This window comes from Lithobates pipiens, unplaced genomic scaffold (assembly GCF_037356315.1).
Source record: "Lithobates pipiens isolate NorthernLeopardFrog02 unplaced genomic scaffold, aLitPip1_a1.2 Scaffold_3, whole genome shotgun sequence".
Taxonomy (NCBI): domain Eukaryota; kingdom Metazoa; phylum Chordata; class Amphibia; order Anura; family Ranidae; genus Lithobates; species Lithobates pipiens.
In genome coordinates, this window is record NW_027507790.1 from 77,241,539 (window position 1) to 77,261,144 (window position 19,606).

General features: G+C 42.0%; 1 protein-coding gene across 18 annotated transcripts in view; it reads left to right on the forward strand.

Annotated features, from left to right (window-relative positions):
- Positions 1-19,606, forward strand: part of NCOR2 (nuclear receptor corepressor 2) — a 640,543-nt gene that overhangs the window by 315,503 nt on the left and 305,434 nt on the right. For all 18 annotated transcript variants that reach the window (XM_077461835.1, XM_077461842.1, XM_077461827.1 and 15 more), the window contains exons 7-9: positions 3,598-3,654; positions 3,826-3,878; positions 5,359-5,425. In XM_077461835.1, the coding sequence (XP_077317961.1) occupies positions 3,598-3,654; positions 3,826-3,878; positions 5,359-5,425 (177 nt within the window). The remainder of the gene's footprint in view (positions 1-3,597; positions 3,655-3,825; positions 3,879-5,358; positions 5,426-19,606) is intronic.

Sequence of the window (19,606 nt, forward strand, 5' to 3'; positions counted from 1 at the left end):
CAATAAGGTTGAAAACCATTGCTCTACCTAATACTGCTGAGAACCAGGGACAGCATAAGGGGGGGAGGATGCAAAAGGGACTGTGAAGAAGGGGGATGCTGCAGAACTTGCTTGAGGATTAGTGACAGTGAGCTCCCTACAGATGCAGAGAGGAGGTAAGAGCCAGGAGGAGGTGTGGGTTGTGCACTCTCCCTCCTCTGACCCTTCCCTCTTGTCAGAGTAATGCTGCTTGATACAGGAGTTCTATAGACTGCTCTTGTCCCAGCAGCAGAAACTGCAGATCTTTGGTGGGTAATCAAACCCTGCACACTCCCGATCTGACAGGAGTCCTGTGCCAGCTCTTGACAGGAGGAAGGAGCTGGAAAGGGAGAGCACAGCCGGCACCTCCTTCTTGTTCTCTCCACTTTTCTCTTCTGCTGTCACTACTCATGTAGTTAGTTCCCACCACAGTAGCATCTGAGGGGGTACAGTGATGGAGATGCAGTTTGTCATCTTCACTTTGGCTGCTGAATAACCTTGTCCCACAACTGCTGAGAACACTGAGAGCACCCTTACATTAACTTTTTCAAGCCATGTAATGCCACGTAGACACATGAGCGGAATGTCAGACGGAAGCTTAGCATCGGATATATCGATTGTGTGTATGCCTCATCTGACTTTTTTTCCCCAAAAATTCTGACGGACCTAGAAATAGAACATGTTCAAATATTTCCGACCGAACCACTTCCTAAAGGAAAGCCGCTCGTCTGTAAGCTCTTCCGACGGACCAAAAACGACGCATGCTCTGAAGCAAGTACGAGACAGAAGCTATTGGCTATTGAACTTCCTTTTTCTAGTCTCGTCGTACTTGCTGTACGTCATCGCGTTCTTGACGATCTGACTTTGGTGTGATTGTGTGTACACAAGACATTTTCGCGGAATTCCATCGAAACTCCGTCGGAAAAGCCTTCAGAGTTTATTCCGACAGGAGAACTTGTCGTGTTTACAGGGCATAAGAGTTTTTTTTTAACGCAAAATCAAATAGATGGTGCTGCGCTCCCTTAAACCAATAAGCTAAATAAATTAATCCATATAAAGTGCTAACAAATAAATAAATGTACATAAAGTATCAGTGGATAGACTCTGATTAACGTGACCAATCGTGATCGGTGATTAAAGTGACTAGTGCAAGCAAAAAATTACAATATAAAATAAATATATATATGTGCAAAAAACTAAAAAATCGCATCAACCAAAACAAAGTCGCATAAAAACACACCGACCTTGTTTTGGTTGATGCGATTTTTTAGTTTTTTGCACATATATATATTTATTTTATATTGTAATTTTTTGCTTGCACTAGTCACTTTAATCACCGATCACGATTGGTCACGTTAATCAGAGTCTATCCACTGATACTTTATGTACATTTATTTATTTGTTAGCACTTTATATGGATTAATTTATTTAGCTTATTGGTTTAAGGGAGCGCAGCACCATCTATTTGATTTTGCGTTATACTTTTCAGTGGTAGGGTCTATACCTCTGTCGGTGTTCTGCTGCAACCCTAATTTGATTTTAGGTAGATTATATTTACGATAGCGCAGGGATATTTTTACTGTCATTTAAGAGTTATTTTTTTACTCCTGCCACATTTCTTATTTCCCATTAATTAGAATTAATAGGGTTTCTTGAAGCAAGTGCAAAACACATTTATAAACCACACAGCAGTGCTTTATAAGTGTACTGGATTTTTTTATTTTATTAGAAAGGCAGTTAGGCTGTACCACTGCTTTGGAAATTGATAGTCTATCAGTGGCACTGTTGCACATTTTCGTGTTAGAGGGAGGCTATGTTCATTTTCCATTGTCTCACTGTATGTAGGAACATAGTCGCCCCCTCAAGCTCGCTCCTAAGATGGACCAGGGACTGCGGACTATGGTATTTGTAGTGTGCATACAGCAACTAACATCACTGCCAATTCCAAAAATAAATAAAAAATGGATGCGTGGAAAAAGAGGTTCAGGAACTTGGAGGCAGAGAACATAGTAAGAAGTTATTTCATGAATAAATTAGAGGACCAATAAGTAGTGGATGTATATGGATTATTTTTGGAGTTCAAGGGTATATGGTGTAGTGAGTGTCACTTTAGGAAAAAGATTAAACCGATAATTCTTCTTATTATGCCAAATTTATATAGTGTCAACAGTTCATGCAGGACTTGAGGGCAGACAGTACAGTTACAGTACAATTCAATACAGGCAGAATCAGAGGGCCCTGCTCATTAGAGCTTACAATCTAAAAGCTTACCATCTAATGGTATGACAGTGGTGCCAGCATTTCAGTGAATTCCATCTAATTTATATACATTTCATATTTTAGTTTGTATGAGGACATGAGTTAATAAAATAATAAATCTCTTTGTAAAAAAAAAAAGTCAGTTTTTTTGTGTTGCATTATGACAGATGACCACTAGGTGGTTTCCTTACTCTACTACCGAAATGTAGCGAGCTCATTTTTCATTTTTGCCCTGTTAAGCCTTGTATACAAACCATAAAATTGTCAGCTGTGCTCCTATTTTTGCAGTGGGGAGAGGCCAATTGCCATAATTTTGTGCTTGTGGAATGTTTTGTTTTAAATATTGAATTTCTATTTTGTGGCTGTCTTGTATAATGATAAGTTACATGATGAATAATAGATGAATAATGAGATGAATAATATAGAAAAATTGGGCAGATGGGAAAACAGAGGTCAGGGAATTTTTTCATTTTACATATCTCTATAATTTACTCAATAAGAGCCCATTCAGACCTCACAGGCAATGTGCATTTTTGTGTGTTTTTTTTTTTCTTTGAAAGGGTCCTAAATAAGGATGAGCTCCGGCGTGTTCGCATGGTCCACGTGCAGAGCCCGCCAGGAAGTCAGCGCAGCACTGCGCTAATCACAGGCAGTGAGACATTGCCCCGATGTGCGGCTGCAGAGATCAGAAAATGTCTCGCTGCCTGTGATTAGCGCAGTGCTGCGCCGACTTCCTGGCCGGCTCTGCATGTGGAGTATGCGAACACGCTGGAGCTCATCCCTAGTCCTAAACAGGCCTTAACTAACAAATAAAAGGTACATGCAGTTCTTTTGGGCTGCACACCACAATGCAAGAAAATCTGTTGTGTGTAGATATGTTGATATATGTATATGAATGAATGGAAATGTGTTGTTGCGGTGGGAAGATGGAGCATATCCTGTATTATGTGCGTTGGCATGCTTGTTGGAAATGACTGGACCACCTTAATGCAGCACACATTAACTTTGACAAATGTTCCACAATGCACTAATGTCTACAGGCCCTAAAGGCAGTATATGGCAATAGAGAAATGCATGTGGAGAATTGCAGTTCTTTAGTATCATCTATGGTTACTTATTTAAGCTTGTCATGATATAGTATATATTCTACTCACACATTGCCTTTCGCCTGCTGTGAACTTGTAAACCAACATCAGCACTGTGAACTGCAGTATAAAGAGCTCTCCACAAGAGATGATACTTGCATTGCCATCTTATGTTATATTACAGCATCAGTATCATAAAGACATAAGATCTTATGAGACCTGTTTGTGTTTTCAGAAAAAAGCAGAGGCCGCTCACCGGATACTGGAAGGACTGGGACCTCATGTAGAACTGGTATGTCACATTAATGGTACCCCATCACTAGAATATTGTTTAGGACACTTTTATATGTGCAGTAGTTCTGTCTTCCATTCACATAGTCCTGAGATTTGGAACTTTTAGTTTGTGGTGTATAGAGCACACAGCAGATTTATGTAGATAATCGTCTATTGATTTTCATTGCAGCCATTGTACAACCAGCCGTCAGACACCAAGCAGTACCATGAAAATATTAAAATGTAAGTGTGCTGGAAATCACATTTGTAAAGTTTTTAATAACAAAATAATAACCTTCATTGATTGGACAATTACTTTTAATGTTTTAATATTAGCAAAATAAAAGATTTAGAAACAGCCTTACTTTGTGGAAAAAAAGGGAAAACAGCCTTATGCATAGGGAAAAAACAAAATATTAAAAAAGTTCGTAAGACTAATCAATATTTTCAGGCCTCATGTACACTGATGCTGGTAAATGGATGTTTAGGAGCAGTTGGGCGTTTTTTTCAGCTGCCCTCAAACTCTCCTCTGCTATCTTATCAGTACATGTACACAGGATCTATTATAGTTGTTTCTGGGCAGTTGAGTTTAGAAGCATTTTTTGGAAAGAAAAAAAAAATGCGTTCAGGACAGATGTTCAGAGGCATTTGAAACGCCAAATGCCCCGTAACAGCTTGTAAACGCGTGTAAATGCGGTAACTCATGTTTAGACATGTTTCGTTTACAGCCGTTTTTAAAAAAAAGAACACTTATAAATGCGGCAAAACGGATGTTTTTAAATGTCGTTTACCATCTGTCAAGTTAGATCATTCAGGGGAGGTTGTAAAACTTCCCGTGTACATTAAGCCTTACAGAATAGTGGGAGATGGGCTTATATTGTGCTTAAAGTATACGGTATGGGAACACTTACCCTGTAAAACAACCAATTCAGTTTAAAACAGAAATGAAGCGCAAAATACTTGTGCTTGCATATTAAAAAAGAAAAAACGTTTCTTTTCCATTTTTTATCAGTGATCACATAACCTCCAGTCTTAGCTGCATAAGGATCTTCAAGAACTGGGGGAGGAGAAACAGCACTACACTGGTCTTCCAAGTGAATAGCTGTGCAAGAAGGGGCATGACAGGATAAGTCTGATTGGAGGAGAGCAGGCTGAGTTCTCAGCACAGCTAGAGAACCGACCACCCTGTGCTTTCATGCCTAATATGGTCTGTTTTTACCAAGAAAGCAGAGGGACTGTCAGGAACAGCAGGGATTTTACACTAAGTACATGGTACAGCAGGCACATATCAAGAATATGAAATGGTGGGGTAACATATTCTTTAATGTAGATGATTTGCTAGTGCTTTGTACAGTACTGGCTGTTCTATTTCAGAGATACTTACACTGGCTCCTGAGATGCCTTACTGGAGTATATTCATACTCAACAATACACATATTTCTATCAGCTATTTTTTTTTTTTTTTTATAGGCACAGGCTCGTGAGATGTGTCTAGCTGGGATATATATATAAAAAAAATTCTATCCGTGAAATAAAAAAAAAAATTGTATATGGAAATAATGTTTTAATTGCCTTCCTCTCAACCTGCTACTATTTTCTGTGGCTTTTCAATATGTTTGTGATTATTACAGAAGGGCCATATCCTTGTTAAAAATTTGAAACAAGGGTCATATGTTGGTCAGTGTCCTAAAGCCTGTGTTTTATTTTGCCCATCTTGTTGTAGAAATCAGACAATGCGCAAGAAGCTTATACTATATTTTAAAAGGAGGAATCATGCACGCAAGCAGTGGGTAAGTGTTATGTTATGCATGTAACAATGCAGACTTGCTGCCAAAAAATGATAACATTTGTTACGAAAATTGTGTTGCAAAAGCCAAGCCTTTTTTGACGATCTTGCTTATTCTCAAAGCTGGACAATTACATTATCAATCAAGGCAGTTCTCAGAGCTAAGTTACAGGCGGTTCCCTAATTACGAACATCCAACTTACAAATGGAGAGAGACAACAGGAAGTGAGAGCAAAGAAATCTACCCCTAGGAAGGGAAATTCACTCCAGTAAGAGTTATTATAGGAAAAGGTGTCTCCACTGATGCTTTATCACCATGGCTTTTTTCCACAACCCAAAATTTTCAAAATCCAATTGTCATTGGGACAGAAAGTGAGGTCAAATCTTCTGAACAGAGGCACAGACAGCAAAACAAACATTACAGGGGTGTTAACCCTTATCTATGCTATGCAAAATGCATAAAAATAGTTTTTTTAGCTGGAGCTACTCTTAAAAAATTTACCTGTTTAGACTTACAAACAGATTCAACTTAAAAAAAAACCTAAAGACTATCTTGTTGTAACCAAAAAAAAGTATATCAACTTTAACTGCTTGTACCATATAAAAAACAGCATCTTATTTTGGCTGTGAAGAAGACAATAATACTACCTACAGTTTTCTCTGACGTGCACAGTGCCAATTGTAAATAACATTTTTGTACGGTAATCAAGTATTTATGTACTTGTCCTAATAAAGGGCCTTATTCTAGCTTGGTTTCTGTTGAAATGGCTATTAAAGTGGATGTAAACCCGATTCACGAAATTTGACCTGGGCACATATATCTGTAGTGTTTACCTATCTCTCCCCAAAAGCCCTAAGTCCTGTATCTTTCTACTGCTTTGTTCCTCTGTTATCAGCACGATAACTTCTGACAAGTTCTTTGACACAGGAGATAAAAGCAGCTGGAAATTTGTGTCGGGGAGGTTGCTATAAATAGATTAGCAGAGAGCTAGTCTGTTCACAGCCCAGTTCTGCATGTTTCTTTCTTCCTCTGCCTATGTGGAGGGGGGGGCTTTCTTTCAATCAGCTCTCACATAATGTATGCCAAGACTACCATGTGACTGCTGAAAGAGGAAGTAAAATATCTAACACCGTGTGCACTTTCCAAAGAATGTAGAAAGGGAAAGACAGCAGATATACATGTAAAACATATGTAGGGAGATTTGTTTCATCTCTGTGTCATCTGAGACTGTTCACTTCACTGGGTATATGAGAGGGTTTACATCCACTTTAAGTAGTGTCTCTAGTACCATTTTTAGAACACATTTCTTTACTGGCATCTTGTTGCTGTCTAGCCTTGGAGTAGTTCATGCACTAGGTATTATAAGATTTTGGAGCACGCCTCTTATTTATTTTGGATTATGTATTTTTGTAGGGATAGAATTATTTTAATCTTCACATTTTTAAAAAATGCTGCCAGTATATGAACCAATTATAGTCATAAAATGTACAGTTTCACACTGTGTATCCCAATCAAGTTCCATCCAAAAGATATAAGGGTTGAGATAATTGCCCACAATTCAACTGCAAGCAGTGAATGTAAGTTAAGCTTAGTCGAGTGAACCTGTGAACAGTAGTAGAATTGCAAAGTATTCTGTGATTAATCACATATCGAGTTATATTGGAGGTCGCTGTGACTTATACGGTTTGCAAAGTCCAAACCAGATTGTGAATGAAGCTCATGTGATTTTAACTCATGCAGTGGCGTATATAAAAATAATTTTTTTGTCGGGTTACCAGTAAATACTGAAATGGATTACAGATGGACACATGGCTTATTGGGTTTCAGGAATGTGAAGTATAATGAACTCAGCCTACCAATGATTACGGTAGTGGAATTTTATGACAGCAGCAAAGTCTTTCCAGCTACAAATGCATAGCATTGCCTTCTTGGGACAGAGCAAACCCACACTTTCACCGTGAATTGAAAAAAAAACAAGGTGTTCATTTTTAAAACTTGTGGTTGGACAAGCTGTGCACCCAGAGTTGCTGGTTTAGCACATCAGTACAGCTTGTAATATAAAGTTGTTTATTCAATTTATAGGTTTCCTGTTTAAAAATGTAAGCGATTTACATGGCATTAACTTCCATCACAAAGAAAAATAAAGAAAATATGTATTCCTCATTTAAAGTGAATGTAGTGGTTTTGCATACATTGTCTCTGCTTTTTAATTTTCAGGACAAAAATATTAAATAGCAAATTAAATTAAATAAAAATATATATTTTCTTTTTAGTTGAGTAAATATGAAATACCACAGGCCATCAGTTTTTGAGGTTACCCTTAGCGGGTTTGCTGAAAAAGACTTGTTGCTTACAGAGCTTAAAGTGATACTAAGCACACACTGTTTAATTTACATGATCATTTGGCCTGGAATAGCTTTAAATAACCTCTGTAGTGTAAAACATTAAAATGTGTGTGGACCAGTGTGGGTTAAAAGGAAAAAGCTTAATACAATCAGGTTGAGGTGCCGACTGCACAGGGCTTTTGGTGCCAAAGGACAGCTTAATGTTTCAAGGTATGAAGGAACAGACGCTGATCCAGCAAAATACAAGGTAGAATTAATTAAAAGTACAGAAGCGTAACTTCTCCTTTCTGACTGATCACCGCGGCTTACTGAGGAATAAAAGCTTTTTTTTTCTCTCTCTCTTCAGCCAGCTGCACTCAGAAAAGCAAGAAAAGAATAAAGATGTAATTTTGCTGTGCAATTAGGGGAACAAATTTTGCAATAAACATCTTTCATAGCAGAAAGTACACGCAAATGAGCCAAATACACGTAGGTTTTTATGTTCTGAAGCATAACATCTTCATTTTAAAAACGGTCACAAATGGCTTATCCAAGAGGCTGAACAGTTAGGGATTTTGTAGGAATGGCAAGATACAGCAACATATTAAGATGCACATCAAATACTCTCTGCACTGCAAACGTATAATATAAATCCTGTCGTAAAGTGAAACTTTCTTTTGTGAATACCCACTTGTCCAATCCTTTTGACCCCTGGGATAGGCAAAAAATATCCACCGCTTTTGGGTATGGGTTAGCATATGACTTGCTCTCTCTCTCCTCCGTGACGGGGCTAAGCGCCTTCTAACTGGCTTAGTGATGTCACATAGAACCAAGGAAGGAGTCCATAGCCCTGTGCAAGTGGGGTAATTTGGAGCTTACACAGGGCATTCTTTCCCTATTCCTGGGAACAGAATTGAGCAGCCTGTGAATGAGGAATGGTTAGTTTATGGTGGTGGGTAGTTAGACCCTCAGCCCCTTTTGCAGACTTGGCTCATTATAACAAACAGCCAATTGTCAAGATCTTCCCAGCCAGGACCCCACATATACTCTTATTTCTCATTTATTTTTTTGTATGCGGTCCGTGTGCTTTAACTCTACCAGTCCATACTAGCATGCACAGGAGGAAATTGCCTTCCACAGTTTTTTCATCTGGGTTCACTCTACATTACCTTCATCATGAACCAAAATCAGGTTGCTATGGGTTACTTGTGTAAAACTAAAAATAAAAAAAACTGAGGTTGCTCAACCATCTCCAAAATGAATAAATGACAGAACTTATTAGTATCAAAAAAGTAAGTTATAGAAAACTACATGTAAACACATATAACACAAGTATACAGTCTAAAATCATGACCACCTCATGGTTGTATAGTGAGACCAAATCTCAATGTGTGTGAATGAAGGAAGTCCTTCTGATTACACACATCTCCTATGTGGTAACGACTTTGTAGAGAGTTCACCCTGTGTGCTGGCAAGATTTACTGCAGGAAGAATGAGATATTTGAATATTCCTCAGGATGTATAGCAGCAGTTCTCAACTCCTGTCATCAGGACCCACTAACAGGCCAGGTTTGCAGGATAATTGAAATAGGTCACAGGTGATATAAGTTGCTGCTCAGTGATTGCAGTATTCTAGTCTGCTTCTCCCCAAGGTAATACTTAAAATCTGGCCTGTTGGTGGGTCCTAAGGACAGGAGTTGAGAACCACTGATGTATAGAACTGAGGTCAAGTCCCAAAATCAAAGTGCACCTGCAGCATAGACCATGGAAATAACCCAGTATTGAGCTCCATACAACAAAGGCTGGTGATTATGGTCTAGAGCAGTGATGGCGAACCTTGGCACCCCAGATGTTTTGGAACTACATTTCCCATGATGCTCCACTACACTGCAGAGTGCATGAGCATCATGGGAAATGTAGTTCCAAAACATCTGGGGTGCCAAGGTTCGCCATCACTGGTCTAGAGGAGGTTTCAGTCGTCAGAAACAAGAAGTATATAGCACAAATTGCATAGATCCACATATTCCATTGTCAGAGACATTTGCTGTCCTGGACTCCCTCCCTCGCACTATATTGTTAAACCACAGTCTGTGTATGAGCTCAGGGTTACCAATAGAGATCTCATGGAGCCCTTGAATCCATAATCTGTGATACACCTGCAAGTGCAAAGTCAATGTTCCAAAAGGTAAGAAGCACTTATCTGATCCAGATGTGCTTCATCACTCAATACTCTCTCTCATCACAGGGTATGCCATGTGTAAAGTCCTCAAGGTAAAATGGCAAGGTCACAACATCAGAGGTGGTCAAAAAGGTTGCCTGACCAGTTTCACTGGACTTAGCGCCGGCTGCTTCAGAGGCTCGATTGGGAAGCGATATGGGTTACTGCACCTAACAATTACATCTTTTTTTTTTTTTTTTTTTACAAAGAAAAACCCATATTAGAGACACTGTGAAATGCTGCTAAGAGGGGAGTAGTATAGTGCTTTGTGCACAACACCATTCCATATTATGATAGATCTGCACTAAGGAGAGCTTACAATTCTAGAAATATTGGTGCGTTCATTTTAATCTTGTTTTTGAAAGGCTCCAGTGGTTATCATCTTGATCCTTACTTTTGATATCTAATTAAACGATTACCTGAAAAGAGTTTAGACATTTAAGTCTTCACAGTCTGCACGCTCGTTGCACTTCTGTAAATGCACCTGTAGTAAAAGCATTGTCAGATCACATCCCCTTAACCTGTACTTCAGATGGCAATCATAGGGCTTTTATAAAAAATAAAAAGTGAAATCTGCTGGTTGGCGCTATGTAAATTTTCAATTAACCGGCTTGCAAGAATTGCTGGCAACTTGCTATGAATGATTCTTAGCATCTTGCGTCCCCTGAAACAGTGGCAGTCCTTCACACAGATGCTTATTGCTGCTGAGCCAGGATTAAGAAGCATATGGAGTCTTTAAGAAACAAGTTCTAAAATTTGTGTACAATTTAAATGTGCTGGACTTGGAAGTGTGTGTTACTAAGGTCAGATCTGAAGGTTCTTCTTATTATTTAAGGAGGGTGGAATAGAACAAACCCATACAGAATTACTTTAGGGGGATGCCAAAGGGTAATTACCTTTGGAAAGTACCAGATAATCCCACTATGCAGTTCATTAGCATGCTGTCAGAAACAGATCAGCAATATGAAGAACTGAGGGAGTGGTGTGGATCACCATTCACAGCTTGAATTTTATTGCTCCAATCTTGATATCATAACATTTGCGCTATTATTCTGGCTACACTGACAGAACATTTGTAAAACAATCTCCAAGTGAGTTTACAAGAAAAATAAACGTGTAATAGTATAGGAGTTCTCAGCATTTGTTAATGCGGTAGAAACTGGCAAGAAAAGAACGAAGCAGATCTTGACTGAACAAGTGCCCTGTACTCGGAACAATACTGTGCTCTGAGGGATTGTTTATGCTGGAAAGAATTCTGCACAAACTTTGGGTATTACGGATTCAGTTTTTCTTTTATTATATGGAATTTCCATTATTTAAAATTACATTACAATATAAAATACAGTAGATCATTGGAGGCACTGCACACATACTATACAAAATATGTTCATAATAGTTATGCAGTCTTTAGAGTAAAAAAAGGCCAAGTTAAAGCAATTATGTGCTTTGCTAATGCAGATAAAAATTGTTAGCTTTAATGTCCCCTTTTACAGTAGCACATATCTGATTTTTCTTTACTTCCTAATGCTCTGTCCTGCTGTTGGGAGTGAGGAAAATAAGTTTTCTATTGCTTCCAATTAGCTGTAGATGGAGCTTAAATAGTGCTGGGGACTTTCTCAGCAAGCACCAGAAATGGTACACAAAAGGTAGGTGGATGAGGCACATGCTCCATTATACCTGGCTGTACCCAATATTTTCTGTGCGTATGGCAAGAGAGCAGAGCAGCCAAAGATCAAAGAAACGGTATGTGTATGCTGCAGGAGTTGGTTCCTTAAACCAAATCCATGCTTTGCCCATTCAAGGCAAAGCAACAGTATTGGTTTATTTTACAGTTCCTGTACATAGCAGCATAAACCTATCCTTGTTTCGCTTCGCCACTGCTCTTTTCATCACCAGAAGCTAAAGAAATTGCCCTCTACATCCAGGAGGAGCATATGATTCACACTTGTGACAACATTCAAACTGGTACAAGTTGCAACTGGCAGTCGATAGTTCACGTGAGGCTTTCCTCCTTTTAGTCTCAGTGAAAGCAAAAGAAAGTTAAAGTAGTTGTAAAGGCTGGAGGTTTGCAGCCCCCCACTTCAATCCTTACCCAAGCCCAATCTTGATCCAGCGATGTGCACAAGACCCAGTTCTCTCTCTCCTGATTGGCTAAGATGCAGCAGCAGAAACCATTGGCTCCTGCTGCTGTCAATCACAGCCAGTGAAGTGGGGGGCGGGGCTGAGTTGAACCAGCTTTGGAGCAAGCACACACAGGTGCCCTCCGCAGCAAACAGCCTGCTATAGGGGCACTTGGCAAAGGGGAGAAGTTTTGTCATGTTTTTTGTGGTTGTGTTCGATATGTGCAAAGAGAGATCACACAAATACCTAAAAGTATAATATTTATTAAAATTGATGACAGATACAGATAAAGATAAAGAAAATATCACAAGAATACTTGACTAAAGATGCTTTTTCGCTATGGAGTCCCATCTATGTATGTAGCATGGCCCAGTAATCGGGCAGATGCATGCATAATGCAAGGTCTGGTGTGAGACTAAACATGCAAGTTCTAGCTAGGGTCTTGTATGTAAGAAATGATCAAGCCCACCTTCAGAGCAAATTGACCTTCTAAGGAAAATGCCAAATTCCTGAAGGAGAGGGAGCTGGCTTGTCCATATAGGCAGTTCACATTCCAATAAGATGAGTCATCCAAGGTAACCAGGATATTAGAGGCTTCATTAGACATTTGTGAGGCCAACCTTAATAAGGAATATGAAATATGCAATTTCCCTATCAGGAAGGGCCCAGAGCGCCAGTGGGGAACCTGAGAAGAGTAGAATCGGGCTTCTCTGGGCAAAACCACTGCACAGATAAGGGAAGTATAACCGGTTTGTTATTTATTTATTTATTTTTTTAAATAATTTTCCTTTACAATCAGTTGAATGAAGGTAGAGGTGGAGGCATGCATTAAAGTGAATACACATGCATGCAAATACACACTCATGAAAAAGTAAGTTCAAATTTCATGGATTTTGAACAGGCAAACGTGAAGTAGTCAAACCGTTCTACAGATAAAGGTGATATCCTTGAATAACACATCATATTGACATGGCATATTCATTCTTATCAGCTATGTTAACAAAATTTCAGATTTGTCACATGGAAAAAGTAAGTGCACTCCTACATTTACCACCATTTCATCCCAATTAGAATCTGGTGTTCCAGGTTATGTGCCAGTGATGTACATTTATTCCTTAGGGAGCATGTAGGTGGGGCCTGTTTTATTTGTATTCCAGACATTTAGGGTCTGGTGTTCTCTTTGTTATTAGCATTTGTGGTGTCATCTTGCTAAGGGCTTTCAAAGACCCCAAGAAATAATTTTGTGGATTTATGTGCATTTGGCCAAGGCATATAAAACGATTGAATAAAAAAACAAAAAACTAGTGGCTTAAAGTGGTTGTTAGGCCACTATATTATATTCATCCCATCCCATTTGTTAAATAACAATATACATCCCAGTGTCTGAGCTACTTAAAAAAAAGATTTCTACCTTTTCTCAGAGCTACTCCCGGGGCTCACATGACTCCTTGTCTCTCTCCTCTCCCAGGCTGATGGCTACAGTGGGAGGGGCCAAGAATTCCAGCTGATCTCAGCTGGGAGGAGAGGAGGAGAAAGCCAAGTAGTCTCGTGAGTGCCGGGAGGCGCTCTGATATAAGGTAGAAATCTGCATATTTTTTATATAGCTCAGACACTGGGACACATATCATTATTTAACAAATGGGATGGGATGAATAGTTTTTATAGCAGCGGGAGGGTCTGGTAGGCATGGAGGGAGAGGGAGTGGAGGACAAAGAAGGACAGAGCAGGGCTGCGGAGGCATGTAAACTGACCAAGGTGTCAGGGCTCAACAGCCATGATGGGCAGAACTAGGCAGGATCAACCAGGTATTTCAGGTGATATAGGGGGCCAAAAGACACAGCACAAGCACTGTGCGGTATGACATGCTTTAAAGGGAACAGGATCTGTTTTTATTTAGGGTAACAAACACTTTAATACAGGCCAATATTTAAAAAAAAAATGATTACTTTTTTCAGTATTGTAAGCTTTAATGAGGTCCTCTGAAACCTTTTAATTGGACACTATTGCACTTCAACAGATGCTTGCACAGCAAGTTACCAAAATTGTTATTGATGAATATATGCAGTAGGGCAAATAAAAACAATCCTGAATTAATTGTTACACCTGAAATATCAATTAGAATATTAGTTGCTGGCTACCCCCTCTTCAAAATACCACACATTTAGCATTTTTCATTACTTAATTTGTTTCTAGCCTTTAGAAAACCCCTGTCATTAGAATTTAGATGATCACAACCCATTTAGGCCTCACGCACATGGGGCATCCGTAAAACACCAGAACGTCTGGCAGGAAAATGCTGCTTAAAAACACACTTAACATTGTGCATTGCACACGTGTTTAGGCGGTAATAGCAGTTGAACAGAAATACATTCTACTGGCCAGAATATTTATTCTGGTCATTGGCATGCATACACTTAACACATCTATAGCGTTTATGTGCGTTCCACATTTTTTCTGCTTTTCAGTTCCTCTCAAGAAGGCTCCTTAAGTTGTTTTTTTTTTGTTTTGTTTTTGTTTTTTTTTGTGGGGTTTTTCGGGTCAGTAAACACTCCTCTTCTAATTTTCCTATAAACTCCTATATATGCATACACACATAAGCTTAAATAGAGGTGCTTTTGAAGACTGAAAATGTTCTCTGTGCATGAGATCTTAAGAATCATTCATACAGAAAAGGAGAGCATTTTTTATGGGTTCACAATTTATTCTTTCAGCTGTAGATGCTGTACTTCTTATTAGTATTGTTTCAGTGGAAATTAACTTCCTTGTACATTTTTGGCAGGCATTTAAGTCTTGTTTACATTACAGACTTCCTGGAAGTAAATCATTATCCATTTGCCAACTGCCCCAGTATACTTTATGTGATAATAGAATACTGAAAGCTAGATTTCCCAGCCAAATGGTGATGACTTTAGTTGTTTACCAAGTGTCTAAACAATTCTCTGACACACATGATGTGCACGGAAAAGAAACAGCTCCACTTCCTAAATGGCCATGGCCTTTATGGAATCTTTCCAGCAGAAGGAGGCCTCTGTACAAAGTGCATTTTAAATACAATTTTTACTCTACAACTTTTCACTCTTTTTCAAAGATTATTCCACATTTTTTGATACATGTTTTCTAGGCCACACTGTCTCTGCTATTCAGGAAGCACTCAAATGTAACCTTAGAGGTGCAGTCATCTTGAATTAAAGCTGTTGGGTCATAGGCATAATATGCTTGTTTGCTTATGATGATACACAGGAGTACACTTACTTTGGCTTTCATGTGACCCAGAATCAGCTGATAGTGAGCTATAGTTAATTTTTAGTTGATAAGGTGGTGTTGCTCCAGCTCTGGAAAGAGCTTGGCAATTTTATTAGTATCTGAATAGGTGCTTGATTGACAGCTGGCTCCGCCTTTCAGCACACACACAGTTGTGCCAGCCCCTTTCTTGTTTGGCGATTCAGTGAGCACTGCAGGATCAGACTGGAAAGCAGTGACTAACGCCCCATGCACACAATCATAAATTCCACCAGCAAAAGTCTGATGTGAGCTTTTGGTCGGAAATTCCGATCGTGTGTATGCTCCATTGGACTTTTGCTGGTGGAATTTCCGGCAGCAAAAAATTGAGAGCGGGTTCTCTATTTTTCTGGCGGAAAAAGTAACGATCGGAAATTCCGATCGTCTGTAGCAATTCCGTTGCGCAAAATTCCTACGTGGGCTTGGAAACAATTCGACGCGTGCTCGGAAGCATCAGACTTTTCTCGGCTCATCGTAGTATTATACGTCACTGCATTCTTGATGGTTAAAAATTACGAGAACTTTTGTGTGACCGTGTGTATGCAAGCCAAGCTTGAGCAGAATTCCGTCGGAAAAGCCATCCAAATACCGCTCGTGTGTATGGGGCATAACTGTCACTGCTGTCTGCTCCGTGAAGACTGAGAGCGAAGAGATCAGTGGTCATATGCGATGACTCAGTTCTTGGTTTTAGAGCTGACGTTGGACAGCTGCACCATCACACTGATGCTATAGCATAGATTATGTACATACGTATGTGTGTGTGTGTGTGTGTGTGTGTGTGTGTGTGTGTGTGTGTGTGTGTGTGTGTGTGTGTGTGTGTGTGTGTGTATATATATATATATATATAATATTTTTTTATTTTTTGCAAACCCCAATTTCTGCCTTTTGAGGAGCAAGTTGCCTGGCTTCCATGCTGGCCCTTCTCGTGTTTATTATTTTGAGTGTCGTGACCAAAACAAATACAGTGTATACTGTAGATAAGGACTTTTGGTTTTACTGATCCATATACTTGCTCTGTTTGACTACAAAAGGTTTAAAGTTAGTAAGCCAATATAAGTGCCAAAAACTAGAAATTTCAGCAATACCAGCCTACTTATTTCTCTAATTTTAGATTCACAGGCCGACTTGTTCATTACCTGTACTGTGAAGACAAGCTGAAATTGCTAAACACTCCATTGCTAGACACTCCTTTTGAAAATATTATTTGCCTAACTGTTATGTTGAGCCAAAGGCTTCCGTACATTGACTTGAAACAAGTATACCGATCAGGGGTTCTGTCTTCAGTAGCTGTGTGTTTGTTCCAGGTCAAGTATTTAGACAAGTAATAGACATGAAACTATCATTTTCAGAGGGAAGTCTTCAATGGGATCTTCCTTAGCTATCTCAGTACAGGTTTACTGTAAGGCCGCGTACACACGCGCGGACTGTTTGCCCAACCTTGTTCGTCAAACAGTTTCGGCAGACAGTCCGCTCAAAATTTGCATGAGCGGACTTGCCCACACACGAGCGGACTGTTTCAACGAACTGTTTGCCAAACAGTCCGCTCAACTTTTGAAATGAACGGACTCGCCCACGTAAGGCGGAGGCAAATCCGCCCATTTCGAGCGCGTGTACAGGTAGGCGGGGCCCGCGAAGGAGACGTCGCGGGCTCCGCCGCCTGGAATGGGCTTAAAGGGGAACCCCAACGCCGAAAAAAATCGGCGTGGGGGTTCCCCCAAAGTCCACACCAGACCCTTGTCCGAGCACGCTACCCGGCCGGCCAGGAAAGGGGGGCGAGCGAGCGCGCCCCCCCTCCTGAGCCGTACCAGGCCGCGTGCCCTCAACATGGGGGGGGTGCCTTGGGGAAGGGGGGGCCGCGCGGCCCCCCCACCCCAAAGCACCTTGTCCCCATGTTGATGAGGACAAGGGCCTCTTCCCGACAACCCTGGCCGTTGGTTGTCGGGGTCTGCGGGCGGGGGGCTTATCGGAATCCGGGAGCCCCCTTTAAGAAGGGGGCCCCCGGATACCGGCCCCCCACCCTATGTGAATGAGTATGGGGTACAATGTACCCCTACCCATTCACCTGTGAAATAAAGTACAAAAAAAAACACAACACAGGGAAAAAATATTTTATTGCACAGCTCCGGGGGTCTTCCGTCTTCGGGGGTCTTCGGGGGTCTTCTCGCCGGACTCCTCCGCTATCTGTGTGTAGCTCTTTTACTAGCGGAGGAGTCCGGCTTTCTTCCTCCCCGCCGCCGGCCTCTTCTCCCGACTTCGGGGGTCTTGTCCCCCTCTTCGGTTCTTCTGCCGGGCCACCGCGCCTTCTTGTAGCTCTTTTGCAGGCGGTGGCCCGGTCTTCTGTCGCCGCTGCCTTCCGTTCTTCTGTCGCCGCCTTCGGTTCTTCTGCCGGGCCACCGCGCCTTCTTGTAGCTCTTTTACAGGCGGTGGCCCGGTCTTCTGTCGCCGCTGTCGTCGCCGCCGCCGCCTTCCGTTCTTGTTCTTCTTCTTGTTCTTCTTCTTCTTCCCCAGGAGATGTTGACTCGACGAGCTCTCCGGCCGGAATGCCAGAGCCGCGCTGTGCGGTCACTTATATAGTGACAATGGGGCGGTGTCACATGGTATATGTCACATGGGTTGGTCACATGGTGACCCCGCCCCCTTACGATGTCATAGTCCCCATGTGACATCAACCCATGTGACCAACCCATGTGACATATACCATGTGACACCGCCCCATTGTCACTATATAAGTGACTGCACAGCGCGGCTCTGGCATTCCGGCCGGAGAGCTCGTCGAGTCAACATCTCCTGGGGAAGAAGAAGAAGAAGAAGAACAAGAAGAAGAACAAGAACGGAAGGCGGCAGCGGCGGCGACGACAGCGGCGACAGAAGACCGGGCCACCGCCTGTAAAAGAGCTACAAGAAGGCGCGGTGGCCCGGCAGAAGAACCGAAGGCGGCGACAGAAGAACGGAAGGCAGCGGCGACAGAAGACCGGGCCACCGCCTGCAAAAGAGCTACAAGAAGGCGCGGTGGCCCGGCAGAAGAACCGAAGAGGGGGACAAGACCCCCGAAGTCGGGAGAAGAGGCCGGCGGCGGGGAGGAAGAAAGCCGGACTCCTCCGCTAGTAAAAGAGCTACACACAGATAGCGGAGGAGTCCGGCGAGAAGACCCCCGAAGACCCCCGAAGACGGAAGACCCCCGGAGCTGTGCAATAAAATATTTTTTCCCTGTGTTGTGTTTTTTTTTGTACTTTATTTCACAGGTGAATGGGTAGGGGTACATTGTACCCCATACTCATTCACATAGGGTGGGGGGCCGGTATCCGGGGGCCCCCTTCTTAAAGGGGGCTCCCGGATTCCGATAAGCCCCCCGCCCGCAGACCCCGACAACCAACGGCCAGGGTTGTCGGGAAGAGGCCCTTGTCCTCATCAACATGGGGACAAGGTGCTTTGGGGTGGGGGGGCCGCGCGGCCCCCCCTTCCCCAAGGCACCCCCCCATGTTGAGGGCACGCGGCCTGGTACGGCTCAGGAGGGGGGGCGCGCTCGCTCGCCCCCCTTTCCTGGCCGGCCGGGTAGCGTGCTCGGACAAGGGTCTGGTGTGGACTTTGGGGGAACCCCCACGCCGTTTTTTTTCGGCGTTGGGGTTCCCCTTTAAGCCCATTCCAGGCGGCGGAGCCCGCGACGTCTCCTTCGCGGGCCCCGCCTACCTGTACACGCGCTCGAAATGGGCGGACTTTCCGAGCGGGAACAGTCCGCTCATTTCGAAAGTACAGCGGACAGGCCCACACACGGGCGGACTGTTCGCTCAAACGCGGTTTCAGCGGACAGTTTTTCGGAATTTCCGAAAGACTTTGTCCGTCCAACTGTCCGCTGAAACTGTCCGCTGAAAGCCCACACACGAGCGGACTGTCCGCCCAAACACTGTTCAGCGGACAAGGTTGGGCGAACAGTCCGCCCGTGTGTACGCGGCCTAAGATCTGCTTTAAAACTCCCAGGCTGGAGCCAACTTTTAAGAAAAGACACTAAGAAATGTAGAAGCTGCCATTACTGACTCTCATCTTAAAAGAAGGTTAGATCTCCGTCTTTATCTTCAACTTCATCACTCGCTGGGCCACCACCCTGGAATAAAGATGGAGTTCAGGAAAGTCAACTATTATCAAAGCACTTGATCTCATACTTGTTTCAAGTCAATATCTCACAAAGTTTTGAAGCAATTCAATCAGCATGACAGCCAGGCAGCTAACATTTTCATGAAAAGATGT